Genomic DNA, 15892 nt, shown 5'->3' with positions numbered 1-15892 from the left:
TGTGCAGTAATGAGATCAGTGTGTGTGTGTGTGTGGTTGTGTGTAACACTAAAATGGGGCTCTCAGGAGAAAAACTCAAACAACATGATTGCATTAGCATGTCTGGTTCACGGGCTCACCCTCTTTGTTGTCTAGCTACCTCACCCCGGCCTTGACCTCCACATATATCAACCAAGACTAATAAATGTGATTTATTATTGCATGTATTAGTTACCATGATACAATATTCGACTTACTAACTTGTAAGTGTAAGACATTAAACTTCTTCAGGATTGGTGGGTCCCCTGCGGGATGGTTGAGCTAACATAGGCTAATGCAATAAGCATGAGGTTGTAAGTAACAAGAACATTTCCCAGGACATAGAAATATCTGATATTGGCAGAAAGCTTAAATTCTTGTTAATCTAACTGCACTGTCCAATTTACAGTAGCTACTACAGTGAAAAGAATGTGGGCAGTCTTGATACAACAGTTTGAACATAAATGCAATGGTTCATTTGATCAGTCTAAAACATTGCACATACACTAATGCCATCATGTGCCCAAAATCTAAATTGCACCTTGGGCTGGAATAATACATTATGGCCTTTCTCTTGCATTTCAAACTGATGGAACAAAAAAAATACAATGTTTTTGTCTGTATTAACTTTTATCAGATCTAATGTGTTATTCTCCTACATTATTTTCACATTTCCACAAGCTTCAAAGTGTTTCCTTTCAAATGGTACCAAGAATATGCATATCCTTGCTTCAGGGCCTGAGCAACAGGCAGTTAGATTTGGGTATGAAAATATTTCAGTTGTTGTGTATATTACATTTGTCTTGTTTTTTCATTCAAGTCATCATCTCATCTCGATAGAGCTGCTGCCTATGCTGTCTGACAAAATCACTATTTTAGTAGATGACTACTGAATACCAACTATCAATCACTTAGTTCTTGTATTTTCAATATATATACCTTGCGAGGCAACAACTGCTCTCTATATCCGCTCACCATCACGCGATATTCTGTCTTTTCCATTTCAGGCATAAAATAAACACAGGTCAAGTAAATGAGCCATGGATTATGGTAACTGTAGTTAATTACCACGTTTAATGCGCTAAACTGTGTTGAATATTAGCCTGTTGGAAACTACAACTCCCTACCACATTGCACAGTTCAGGCTGGAACAGATATATCTCTAGAGAAATTGCAATGTGCAATGGTGAAGAAAATGCACTGTTCAAAGGGTAGAAAAAAAGCCAGCTATGCTGTACTGTAGTCACCCTGGGGTAGCATGGACATCAACCATGTTTGTTTTGTCAACAGAGAGACACAGTTGACATTCCTAGGCTAACAATGCCCCAACCCAACGGCCATGGGTAGAGGGGTTGGGGGAAGGTGGCCTGATCTCTACTCACTGTAACAGGTGTGCTAGTATACCTGCATGTGTTTTATGCATTGTTGCATCATTGCAGTACTACTGTACTACACTACTACTACTAACCTACTGTACTACTGTACTGCACTACTACTACTACTGACCTACTGTATTATTGTACTACTGTACTACACTACTACTACTAACCTACTGTACTACACTACTACTACTAACCTACTGTACTACTGTACTGCACTACTACTAACCTACTGTAGTACTGTACTACTGTACTGCACTACTACTACTACTACTAACCTACTGTGCTACACTACTACTAACCTACTAACCTACTGTACTGCACTACTATTAAGCTACTGTACTATTGTAATGTAGTACTACTCATACTAACCTACTGTACTGCACTACTAATACTACTAACCTACTGTACTACTGTACTGCACTACTAACTTACTGTACTGCACTACTACTACTACTAACTTACTCTACTACACTACTACTAACCTACTGTAGTACTGTACTACTGTACTGCACTACTACTACTACTACTAACCTACTGCACTACTGTACTACACTACTACTAACCTACTAACCTACTGTACTGCACTACTATTAAGCTACTGTACTACTGTAATGTAGTACTACTCATACTAACCTACTGTACTGCACTACTAATACTACTAACCTACCGTACTACACTACTACTAACCTACTAACCTACTGTACTGCACTACTATTAAGCTACTGTACTACTGTAATGTAGTACTACTCATACTAACCTACTGTACTGCACTACTAATACTACTAACCTACTGTACTACTGTACTGCACTACTACTACTACTAACTTACTGTACTGCACTACTACTACTACTAACTTACTCTACTACACTACTACTACTACTAACCTACTGTACATTGAGCCAGCAGCATACCACTGTGCATACCACTGCTGGCTTGTTTCTGAAGCTAAGTCCTGGTCAGTTCCTGGATGGGAGACCAGATGCTGCTGGAAGTGGTGTTGGAGGGCCAGTAGGAGGCACTCTTTCCTCTCGTCTAAAAAAATATCCCAATTGGGGACACTGCGCTGTGTAGGGTGCCGACTTTTGGATGGGATGTTAAACGGGTGTCCTGACTCTCTGAAGTCATTAAAGATCCCATGGCACTTATCGTAAGAGTAGGGGTGTTAACCCCGGTGTCCTGGCTAAAATCCCAATTCGCCCCTCAAACCATCACGGTCACCTAATAATCCCCAAGTAAGACCCCTGCCATTGTGTGCCTTGTGTGCCATTAGAAGAGGAAGGTTGGTTGAGGATGGGTTAGAACAACATGAATGCTGAAAAGGCTGCGTGATAGAGAAGCTCTTAGAATCACTGGAATTCATTCACTGAATAAGAAGCCCAGAACAAACAGAGTGAGAGTGTTCCTTTTGAACACAAAACCCTTTACTCAGAACACAAAACCTGAAAGGGTTCTCAAGACTCCACACTATTTCCAGACTGTCTCAAGTCAGATATCTCAACATTTTTAAAAACAGCGAGAGATTCCACAAGACAACATCTCATGATACTAATGTGAGTGAACAGCAGAGAGAGATCAGACACCGGCACTGCTGACGGATCACAACAGGATGGATCATTAGATAGCTAAGATCTGTTTTGGTTGGGAGAGATAGATATAACAGTGAACAAACAGAACACTTAGTTCAAGCAGGGATTTGATTCATTTCATGTGTCACAGCATTGTTTCCTTAACATCCTCACTTTACAAAGTGATAAATGTAGGCCTCGTGCCTACAACATTTTGTCTCTGGAAAATATCTCTGCAAAGCCATACTACTACATGCCAATAGAGGAGCAATCCCAGAAAGCAACAGTGATTGATGTCAAATTAACCCGTTTACAACCAGTTCTACAGTCTTGTATTGACGTCATTTCAATTTTGACAATAATGACCTAATTTGGATCGTAGGAAATAGAAAGGAGAGCGGGTCAATCGCTGGCCATAAAACACTGTCCTCTCTGGTGTATCTCAGGTGCAGGTATCCACAGGAAGAGAATTAGAGAATCTCTCTGGTGTATCTCAGGTGCAGGTATCCACAGGAAGAGAATTAGAGAATCTCTCTGGTGTATCTCAGGTGCAGGTATCCACAGGAAGAGAATTAGAGAATCTCTCTGGTGTATCTCAGGTGCAGGTATCCACAGGAAGAGAATTAGAGAATCTCTCTGGTGTATCTCAGGTGCAGGTATCCACAGGAAGATAATTAGAGAATCTCTATGGTGAATCTCCAAGGTCTAGGACTAGGCTTAATCTGGGTCTAGGAAATCAGCCTTACAGTCTATGGAAAAGACCCCCCCAAACTATACAATAACAGGCAGAATATTCTCTATGGAGGTCATATTTTAGACTGTCAGTGTAAATAAGAATTTGTTCTTAACTGACTTTGCTAATTAAATAAAGGCTAAATAAAATACAAATATAATGGTGTTTATTCACTGTCTGCGTGGTAGATCCCTAGAAATACAACAAGACTTCTCTATGGTGTATCCCTAGAAATACAACAAGACTTCTCTATGGTGTATCCCTAGAAATACAACAAGACTTCTCTATGGTGTATCCCTAGAAATACAACAAGACTTCTCTATGGTGTATCCCTAGAAATACAACAAGATTATCTATGGTGTAACCCTAGAAATACAACAAGACTTCTCTATGGTGTATCCCTAGAAATACAACAAGACTTCTCTATGGTGTATCCCTAGAAATACAACAAGACTTCTATACCGCATATCTCCGGAGGTATCATTGATCTCATTGTGTTACTCACTGTCTGCGTGGGATGGTGATGGCAGGGCCAGACTGCCCAGTACCAGGATAAATGTGGCCCCCCTCGCGAGGGGAGATTGTGCCCATCGGTGGCTCAGTGCCATGGTCCAGGTGTTGGCACGCCTCTCCTCTGCTCCTCTACCTACACTCCCGCTCCGCTTGATAGATAACAGCTCACGCAATCATAGAGTGACACCTGAGAAAGGAGACAGAAGAGAGGTGGGGTTAATATTGCATGTTCATTTTGTGATTTAGCATACAGCCTTATCCATAGACAATTACAATCTGTGCATTCAACTACATACTTAAGTAACACAACCACCGTCTCTCTGTTGGCTAAAGTCCCACAGTCTCTCTGTTGGTTAAAGTCCCACAGTCTCTCTGATGATTAAAGTCTCAGTCTCTCACACACACAAACAAACACACACCCACACACACAGACCCCCCCCCTCACACACACACAGACCCACACACACATACACACACTAATTAGTCATCTTCAGCATGCTAACAGTTGAGCACCTCCCTCTCACAAATGGACAGCAAATCACAAAAGGCACCAGTCTTATGCAAGCCAGTTATGTCATTATCCTCCCATTTGTCTCAGATAGACAGAGCCAAACATGAACTACAATGGCTGCTGTGCTGCCAAGCCTGCCATAGGTACAGCCAATGTCTGTTTGATGCCTGTCCAAGGCAGAGACAACCAGGAAGGTTTAACTCTTAAATCCCTATTGACCCCTGTCAACAGTAGCTCACTAAATAGAGAATAGGATGCCATTTGTGACGTATTCTCCTTGGTGCCACTGCCATGCCAGCCCCATACAGCAGCTCTAAATGTCTCCACTGCGGTGAAGGAAAATGACTAACGCCTCGGTGCTCTCCATTTATCCCGGCTTATTCCCATGTTATTACATGGAATCATTCACCTGGAACGGAAAGCCTGCACCGCTACGGCACCCAGCTCACAACTCCACTGATTCCTCATCAGTATGTGTGTGTGTGTGTGTGTTCAGAGCGGAGGTGGAGGTGGGGCAAGCTGCAACCACTCAGGCTTGTCCTAACCACTCCCTTCTACCTCCCTACTCACACAAAAAAGGGGAGCAGTGTAGTAGCCGGGCAGGGTTGTATTTGTCCCTCATTTCCCTGCTTCCTCAACCCAAAAAATACAGAAAACATGTTTTCCTCAAATGTGCTTTGGGTGAATGCTGCCTTTCATGGAGATACAGCCAGATAGTGGGAGGTGAATGTACTGCCACTCATAAGCCATTAGTTTGAAGAAAGTGTTGTCATCTTTGTGGAAAACCTATAATTGAATTGAGGAGAGAGACATTGTTTAGGCCTACATCAGTCACTTTCAGCCTGAATAACTGCATATCATTTGACTTGACAGACAGTAACTTATAAAGAACATGTTCATAACAAGAAGAAAGGCAAAATATGACTTGCATGTGAGCTTCTCTCTCTCTTTCTCTCTCTTTCTCTCCCTCTTTTCCCTTATTCCCACGGTTCTGGCAAAAACTTCAGCAATTACAGAACAAACACATCTTTGAAACTTTGAATGGTGACGTGCATTTTGCCAGCTCACTCTGAGATGAAGGCAATGTGAAGACAAAGAGTTTGGTTGAAAGTATCTCACGGCATCAACGGCAACAGTGCTCTCTGCTCCGAATCCTCTCTATTGTGTCACTGATCACAGCTAGCTAGGGAGTCATCGCTTTCATCGGAGACTTCATTGATTCAATAACACCTCTAACTTTCACCCATCTCGGCAAACAGACTCATGAAACATACATTGTCTGACTTCGACTTGCTGGAACTGACATTATTATTTCATACTTTGCATGTCGTTTTCTCCAGTGAAGCTTCAACAAACAAGTCTCAAAATGAACAACATGAAGATTAGGATTGTTTTCCATTGTGCCCTAATGAACATAACCCAAGTTTAGAGAACCATCTCCACGGGTTGGAAAATAGAGGCGTTCTTCAGTGACGAGGAGAGACAAACAAGCATACTCAGTCACTCCACATAAAAGACTACCTTCCTAGACCCGTGATGTTGGAGTGCTTTAGAGGCTTTCAGGGAAATGATAGCCACACACACACACAGCCACAGCCACACACACACACATTAACAACGCCTTACATTTCAATACATCATGCTTAACACTGCGCTTTGATACACAATACATCTGAATCTGACAGAGCTGCCGTTTCATACTCATAAGTTCAATGAAGTCAATGAAACACATCAGTGACAATACGAACAGGTTGGGTGATATGTGAAGGGGTTCTTAGGGAAAACACTTCTTTAATCCTGCCAACATGATTTGACAGAGTACCATTACTCTTCATTCTTTTTATTCAAATCCCTTAAAGCGAAAGTTGAATGAGCCATTGACCTGGCTTGGGCTGTGGTGAAAAGCTTTGAGAGATACTCTACATAAATACCTCTCAGCTTCTACGTAAGATCGCTGACCTGTTTTTCTACCCTGTTCAACAAGGTCAAATCAGAGGTCAAATGTCCAAACAATAAGGTCTAAATCTGCAACTCCCTCGAACTACTACACAGCATCAGTCAAACACGAGACACTGTTGAATTCTACAAACAACAGAACAACTGACACAACTCAGACGACACAACACCCCTACAACTACTTAGAGTATCAAATATCAGTCCAACTCTTGGGAGTTTTCTGCCTGCTTCGTTGCTTTGTCTCAATGACACCCTGTGAGGATATGTGGGTCGAGAGAGTCAAAGTCAAGCGTGTTTACAGCTGAATGCTCTTTGGGGGGGACTGATATCTTCTCCCAGCAGACGGTGCAGGGTTGGGAGGATGTGACTTCTCTGGAAGAAGGTAACCCCCGTAGGGAGAACCTCTCTCACTCTCTCGCTTTCCTCTCACTCCTCTCTCTCTTTCCTCTCTTTCCTCTCTTTCCTCTCTTTCCTCTCTCTCTCTCTCTCTCTCTTTCTCTCTCTCTCTCTCACACCTATCTATTTATCCCTGGTCCCTGGAGCAACGATTCTTCAGAGAGGGGCACCATTGAGGACAAACCATCTCTAGAGGGGGGAAAGTTTCATCCCCCACTACACAGAAAAAGGAGGATGATTTGGTGAAACACTATAGTATCTGAGATCCCTCAGCACTACTACATTTAGCTGGGTTCTCCTACACAGTCTACTGGCTGTCTACTACAGTGAAACCTCATTTAGCTGGGTTCTCCTACACAGTCTACTGGCTGTCTACTACAGTGAAACCTCATTTAGCTGGGTTCTCCTACACAGTCTACTGGCTGTCTACTACAGTGAAACCTCATTTAGCTGGGTTCTCCTACACAGTCTACTGGCTGTCTACTACAGTGAAACCTCATTTAGCTGGGTTCTCCTACACAGTCTACTGGCTGTCTACTACAGTGAAACCTCATTTAGCTGGGTTCTCCTACACAGTCTACTGGCTGTCTACTACAGTGAAACCTCATTTAGCTGGGTTCTCCTACACAGTCTACTGGCTGTCTACTACAGTGAAACCTCATTTAGCTGGGTTCTCCTACACAGTCTACTGGCTGTCTACTACAGTGAAACCTCATTTAGCTGTGTTCTACTACACAGTCTACTGGCTCTCTACTACAGTGAAACTTCATTTAGTTGGGTTCTCCTACACAGTCTACTGGCTCTCTACTACAGTGAAACCTCATTTAGCTGGGTTCTCCTACACAGTCTACTGGCTCTCTACTACAGTGAAACCTCATTTAGCTGGGTTCTCCTACACAGTCTACTGGCTCTCTACTACAGTGAAACCTCATTTAGCTGGGTTCTCCTACACAGTCTACTGGCTCTCTACTACAGTGAAACCTCATTTAGCTGGGTTCTCCTACACAGTCTACTGGCTCTCTACTACAGTGAAACCTCATTTAGCTGGGTTCTCCTACACAGTCTACTGGCTCTCTACTACAGTGAAACCTCATTTAGCTGGGTTCTCCTACACAGTCTACTGGCTGTCTACTACAGTGAAACCTCATTTAGCTGGGTTCTCCTACGCTGTCTACTACAGTGAAACCTCATTTAGCTGGGTTCTCCTACACAGTCTACTGGCTCTCTACTACAGTCAAACCTCATTTAGCTGGGTTCTCCTACACAGTCTACTGGCTGTCTACTACAGTGAAACCTCATTTAGCTGGGTTCTCCTACACAGTCTACTGGCTCTCTACTACAGTGAAACCTCATTTAGCTGGGTTCTCCTACACAGTCTACTGGCTCTCTACTACAGTGAAACCTCATTTAGCTGGGTTCTCCTACACAGTCTACTGGCTCTCTACTACAATGAAACCTCATTTAGCTGGGCTCTCCTACACAGTCTACTGGCTCTCTACTACAATGAAACCTCATTTAGCTGGGTTCTCCTACACAGTCTACTGGCTGTCTACTACAGTGAAACCTCATTTAGCTGGGTTCTCCTACACAGTCTACTGGCTGTCTACTACAGTGAAACCTCATTTAGCTGGGTTCTCCTACACAGTCTACTGGCTGTCTACTACAGTGAAACCTCATTTAGCTGGGTTCTCCTACACAGTCTACTGGCTGTCTACTACAGTGAAACCTCATTTAGCTGTGTTCTACTACACAGTCTACTGGCTCTCTACTACAGTGAAACTTCATTTAGTTGGGTTCTCCTACACAGTCTACTGGCTCTCTACTACAGTGAAACCTCATTTAGCTGGGTTCTCCTACACAGTCTACTGGCTCTCTACTACAGTGAAACCTCATTTAGCTGGGTTCTCCTACACAGTCTACTGGCTCTCTACTACAGTGAAACCTCATTTAGCTGGGTTCTCCTACACAGTCTACTGGCTCTCTACTACAGTGAAACCTCATTTAGCTGGGTTCTCCTACACAGTCTACTGGCTCTCTACTACAGTGAAACCTCATTTAGCTGGGTTCTCCTACACAGTCTACTGGCTCTCTACTACAGTGAAACCTCATTTAGCTGGGTTCTCCTACACAGTCTACTGGCTGTCTACTACAGTGAAACCTCATTTAGCTGGGTTCTCCTACGCTGTCTACTACAGTGAAACCTCATTTAGCTGGGTTCTCCTACACAGTCTACTGGCTCTCTACTACAGTCAAACCTCATTTAGCTGGGTTCTCCTACACAGTCTACTGGCTGTCTACTACAGTGAAACCTCATTTAGCTGGGTTCTCCTACACAGTCTACTGGCTCTCTACTACAGTGAAACCTCATTTAGCTGGGTTCTCCTACACAGTCTACTGGCTCTCTACTACAGTGAAACCTCATTTAGCTGGGTTCTCCTACACAGTCTACTGGCTCTCTACTACAATGAAACCTCATTTAGCTGGGCTCTCCTACACAGTCTACTGGCTCTCTACTACAATGAAACCTCATTTAGCACTGCAAAGATCTAAGCAGGTGTGGGAGGTGTATTTTCCCCCACGGCTCAGTCTGGTATTCGTGTGGCGCTTTCTGTTTTATAGAGAGACCCCCGCAGGCGTAATCTGAATGGACAGCATGGCAAACGCACACACACACTTAACCTACTAGTATGAGTCAGACGCCTAATTGCAGTCTCCCTAACATCCGGTCCATTCTGTAATGCACAACAAGAATGACCTTCAGCTTGATCATGAGTGTGTGACCAACACTCAAGAGGTTGAGCGTGAGCGTCTGAAACTCCTAAAGTCACACAGTGAGAAACATGGTGGGTCTATAGCTGTCCTATAAAACATTTACAGCTTCTATCCTTCATTACACTTGCTGTGGAAGAATGAGAGAAGGTGATACTGGTGATTTGGAGGCGCTGAGGTCCAGCGTGATCTCAATCACGTTTAATTACATTGTTTGGATGGCTGACCATATGTGGGCTATAACAGGGGTCAAACACACCTTATCTGTGTCTTTCTCTGGGGAGGAACATTACCATAGAACGCTGGGAGCACGGACACCGTTGGAAGCGTAAAGACAGATGAAACTAAATTAATGTTTCTGTGCGAATTAAATAGTCATGTTTGGATTGTTTCATGAGTTCAAAAAGAGCTATGAATGTTGATATGTTTTATTGTACTGTAAGTGCTATTGTCACTGTAGATTTCCTCCTCTTCCTCTGAAGAGGTGAAACAAGGATCGGACCAATACGCAGCGTGGTAGGTGTCCATGGTTTTTAATAAGAAAAACTAAACATGAACACAAGTACAATAAACGTGAACTAACCGAAACAGTCCCGTGTGGCACAAACACTGACACAGGAAACAATCACCCACAAAATACCCAAAGAACATGGCTGCCTAAATATGGTTCCCAAACAGAGACAACGATAACACCTGCCTCTGATTGAGAACCAATCTAGGCAACCATAGACTTACATAAACACCTAGAATGAACACAACCCCATAAATCTACAAAAACCCCTAGACAGTAAAAGCGCCCTAGAAGAAACAAAAACCATACATCCCCCATGTCACACCCTGACCTAACCAAAATAATAAAGAAAACAATGATAACTAAGGCCAGGGTGTGACAGCTATGTCTTTGTTGTTACAGGGAAACTGTTATTTTGTTCGTTGGATAGTTCAAAGCTGGAGTGAGACAGGCGCAATCCTATCATTTAAATTGAGTTGATTAGAATCTGGGTGTGTATTCCTGTGTTTTCTGTTTAGTGCAAAGAAATGTTAATTCAGGTTGGGTGTGAGTTTCTGCTTGAATTTGGTTAAAAGGACTTTGAGAACCTGTTAGCAAGCTCATGTGTGTATTACACAGTTTTCTCAAAGACATTATTCTTAAATGAAGACACGTGTAACCACGTTAAGTCTGCCTATCAGTCGACTATTCATTTACTCTGAGTAGTCTGTAATGTATCATGTATGAATTGTTTGAGTGTTAATTATTTTGTGACTAATGAATTCTAAGTTTAAGTAAATACATTCCTCGTTTTACAGAGTAATTCTTTGACTATAAGCTTACAATTTAGTAGTTCTATTGGTAGTTGTTATTTACACTATACATGCTTACACCTTGACGTTTCTGCTTGCCTCAAATTAATGCTATAACATTGGTCGCCAGGATTAGCTATTCGCATCTAGTCTCTTAATAATTGCATAACGGTGCTAGTTTGACATGTCAAATTGAATAATAGTCTAGTGGTAACGCATGACTCGCTATCTTGCTGGATCATTTAGAGACGCACAGGGCTTGTTGCATTTATTCACATAATATTGGATTCAGATTGATAAATGTGGTTTATGATTGTATTCAATGTCATTTCTACATAATGGTCGGTTAATTAAATGATGACCCCCTCATCCTCAGTCGATGGGGATTTCTACACCCCTACACACTAGGTTAAATGTACTACTGTGTCATTACACTAGGTTTAATGTACTACTGTGTCATTACACTAGGTTTAATGTACTACTGTGTCATTACACTAGGTTTAATGTACTACTGTGTCATTACACTAGGTTTAATGTACTACTGTGTCATTACACTAGGTTTAATGTACTACTGTGTCATTACACTAGGTTAAATGTACTACTGTGTCATTACACTAGGTTTAGTGTACTACTGTGTCATTACACTAGGTTAAATGTACTACTGTGTCATTACACTAGGTTTAATGTACTACTGTGTCATTACACTAGGTTTAATGTACTACTGTGTCATTACACTAGGTTTAATGTACTACTGTGTCATTACACTAGGTTTAATGTACTACTGTGTCATTACACTAGGTTAAATGTGCTACTGTGTCATTACACTAGGTTTAATGTACTACTGTGTCATTACACTAGGTTTAATGTACTACTGTGTCATTACACTAGGTTTAATGTACTACTGTGTCATTACACTAGGTTTAATGTACTACTGTGTCATTACACTAGGTTTAATGTACTACTGTGTCATTACACTAGGTTAAATGTACTACTGTGTCATTACACTAGGTTTAATGTACTACTGTGTCATTACACTAGGTTTAATGTACTACTGTGTCATTACACTAGGTTAAATGTACTACTGTGTCATTACACTAGGTTAAATGTACAACTGTGTCATTACACTAGGTTAAATGTACTACTGTGTCATTACACTAGGTTTAACGTACTACTGTGTCATTACACTAGGTTTAATGTACTACTGTGTCATTACACTAGGTTTAATGTACTACTGTGTCATTACACTAGGTTTAATGTACTACTGTGTCATTACACTAGGTTTAATGTACTACTGTGTCATTACACTAGGTTTAATGTACTACTGTGTCATTACACTAGGTTAAATGTACTACTGTGTCATTACACTAGGTTAAATGTACTACTGTGTCATTACACTAGGTTTAACGTACTACTGTGTCATTACACTAGGTTAAATGTACTACTGTGTCATTACACTAGGTTTAATGTACTACTGTGTCATTACACTAGGTTAAATGTACTACTGTGTCATTACACTAGGTTAAATGTACAACTGTGTCATTACACTAGGTTAAATGTACAACTGTGTCATTACACTAGGTTAAATGTACAACTGTGTCATTACACTAGGTTAAATGTACTACTGTGTCATTACACTAGGTTAAATGTGCTACTGTGTCATTACACTAGGTTTAGTGTACTACTGTGTCATTACACTAGGTTTAGTGTACTACTGTGTCATTACACTAGGTTTAGTGTACTACTGTGTCATTACACTAGGTTAAATGTACTACTGTGTCATTACACTAGGTTTAATGTACTACTGTGTCATTACACTAGGTTTAATGTACTACTGTGTCATTACACTAGGTTTAATGTACTACTGTGTCATTACACTAGGTTTAATGTACTACTGTGTCATTACACTAGGTTAAATGTACTACTGTGTCATTACACTAGGTTTAATGTACTACTGTGTCATTACACTAGGTTTAATGTACTACTGTGTCATTACACTAGGTTAAATGTACTACTGTGTCATTACACTAGGTTAAATGTACTACTGTGTCATTACACTAGGTTTAATGTACTACTGTGTCATTACACTAGGTTTTTTCAGGCTGCCTTTGTCCAAACAGTAGAAGAAAAAAAAATGGATGGAAAAACGTGTTCAGTGTAAAAGTAAATCACTATAACCAGATAAAAAGTATGTAGAAAAGATAATGGAGCCATATATTTTATAATAATAATAATAATAATAACTAAAAATCACCAAAATAAAAGTTAGACAGTCTCGAAAATGATGCTTAAGGGTTATTTTTGTCATGGCATCAAATAAATAAAATGTTATTGGTCACATACACATATTTAGCAGATGTTATTCGAGGGATAGCAAATGCTTGTATTCCTAGCTCCACCGAGTGTAGTAGTAGGTAACAATTCACAACACAGAAATCTAAAAGTAAAATCAAATCAAATCAAAGTTTATTTGTCACGTGCACCAAATACAACAGGTTGTAGACCTTACAGTGAAATGCTTACTGACAGGCTATAACCAATAGTGCAAAAAAGGTATTAGGTGAACAATAAGTAAGTAAAGAAATAAAACAACAGTAAAAAGACAGGCTATATACAGTAGCGAGGCTATAAAAGTAGCGAGGCTACATACAGACACCGGTTAGTCAGGCTGATTGAGGTAGTATGTACATGTAGATATGGTTAATGTGACTATGCATATATGATAAACAGAGAGTAGCAGCAGCGTAAAAAGAGGTGTTGGGGGTGGGTTGGGGCACACAATGCAAATAGTCCAGGTAGCCATTTGATTACCTCTTCAGGAGTTTTACAGCTTGGGGGTAAGCTTTTTTGTCCTAGACTTGTCAGTCCGGTACCGCTTGCCATGCGGTAGTAGAGAGAACAGTCTATGACTGGGGTGGCTGGGGTCTTTGACCATTTTTAGGGCCTTCCTCTGACACCGCCTGGTGTAGAGGTCCTGGATGGCAGGCAGCTTTGCCCCAGTGATGTACTGGGCCGTTCACACTACCCTTTGTAGTGCCTTGTGGTCAGAGGCCGAGCAATTGCCATACCAGGCAGTGATGCAACCATGCTCTCGATGTTGCAGCGGTAGAATGCCACGTCTTTTTAGTTTCCTGAGGGGGAATAGGCTTTGTCGTGCCCTCTTCACAACTGTCTTGGTGTGTTTGGACCATTCTAGTTTGTTGTTGATGTGGATACCAAGGAACGAATAAAATAATGTATAAATATTATAACAAGCAATGTCGGAGTGGCATTGACTAAAACACAGTAGAATAGAACACGGTATACATATGAGATGAGTAAAGCTGTATGTAAACATTATTAAAGTGACTATTGTTCCATTATTAAAGTGACCAGTGATTCCATGTCTATGTATATAGGGCAGCAGCCTCTAAGGTGCAGGGTTGAGAAACCAGGTGGTAGTTGGCTAGTGATGGCTATTTAACCATCTGATAGCCTTGAGATAGAAGCTGTTTTTCAGTCTCTTGGTCCCAGCTTTTTTGCACCTGTACTGACCTCGCCTTCTGGTGGTTAATATCCTAGATTATCTTTTTTTGACATCAGGTGCTGTATCTGTCCTGGAGGGCAGGCAGTGGCCCCCGGTGTTGCGTTGGGCAGACCCCACTACCCTCTGGAGAGCCCTGCGGTTGTGGGCGGTTCGGTTGCCGTACCAGGCGGTGATACAGCCTGACAGGATGCTCTCAATTGTGCATCTGTAAAAGTTTCTGAGGGTCTTAGGGGCCAAGCTGAATTTCTTCAGCCTCCTGAGGTTGAAGAGGCGCCACACTGTCTGCGTGGGTGGACCATTTCAGATTGTCAGTGATGTGTACGCAGAGGAACTTGAAGCTTTCCACCTTTTCCACTGTGATCCTGTCGATGTGGATAGGGGGGTGCTCCCTCTGCTGTTTCCTGAAGTCCACATTCAGCTCCTTTGTTTTGTTGACGTTGAGGGAGAGGTTATTTTCCTGGCACCACTCCGCCAGAGCCCTCACCTCCTCCCTGTGGGCTGTCTCGTCATTGTTGGTAATCAAGCCTACTAATTTTGTTGTTGTAGTGTCATCTGCAAACTTGATGACTGAGTTGGAGGCGTGAGTGGCCACGCAGTCATGGGTGAACAGGGAGTACAGGAGGGGGCTGAGCACACACCCTTGTGGGGCCCCTGTGTTGAGGATCAGCAAAGTGGCGGTGTTGTTTCCTACCTTCACCAACTGGGGGCAGACAGTCAGGAAGTCCAGGACCCAGGTGCACAGGGTGGGGTTGAGACCCAGGGCCCCGAGCTTAATAATAAGCTTGGAGGGTACTATGATGTTGAAGTCTGAGCTATAGTCAATCATGGGGCTATCATGAGGCCCCCATTGATTTTGTTATAATGTTTGCATCACTCAGATAGCATAAACCATGGCAAAATGTGTAGAATTGCAGGAAATGTACTTTCAAACTGCACAATTGTATCTGCACCATACGGCAAAATGTGTAGAATTGCAGGAAGGTAGGTTTAAAACAGCAACATTTTGTCACTGTGGCCAACAGGAGGGTAATTTGTAAGTCGCTCTGGATAAGAGCGTCTGCTAAATGACTTAAATGTAAATGTAATGTAAATGTCTTTAACCGCACAATTGGCCAAACCCACCACATAAGCCCCATTTTTATCCAGAAAAAAAACTGTTTTTGGATATGGTGTTTAACCTTGTTTTCACTCCTTACAAAAACATTGAAACAATTAGCTACAGC

At 41.9% G+C, this 15892-nt stretch overlaps 1 protein-coding gene across 9 annotated transcripts in view; it reads right to left on the bottom strand.

Annotated features, from left to right (window-relative positions):
• Positions 1 to 15892, bottom strand: part of LOC115108758 (receptor-type tyrosine-protein phosphatase F-like) — a 388031-nt gene that overhangs the window by 248029 nt on the left and 124110 nt on the right. For all 9 annotated transcript variants that reach the window (XM_065009146.1, XM_065009144.1, XM_065009145.1 and 6 more), the window contains exon 2: positions 4205 to 4399. In XM_065009146.1, coding sequence (XP_064865218.1) covers positions 4205 to 4307 — 103 coding nt within the window. In that variant the 5' untranslated portion in view covers positions 4308 to 4399. The remainder of the gene's footprint in view (positions 1 to 4204; positions 4400 to 15892) is intronic.

Source organism: Oncorhynchus nerka, linkage group LG24 (assembly GCF_034236695.1).
Source record: "Oncorhynchus nerka isolate Pitt River linkage group LG24, Oner_Uvic_2.0, whole genome shotgun sequence".
NCBI classification, from domain to species: domain Eukaryota; kingdom Metazoa; phylum Chordata; class Actinopteri; order Salmoniformes; family Salmonidae; genus Oncorhynchus; species Oncorhynchus nerka.
The sequence above is the reverse complement of the archived record's forward strand: the minus strand, read 5'-3'. Positions and strand labels throughout refer to the sequence as shown.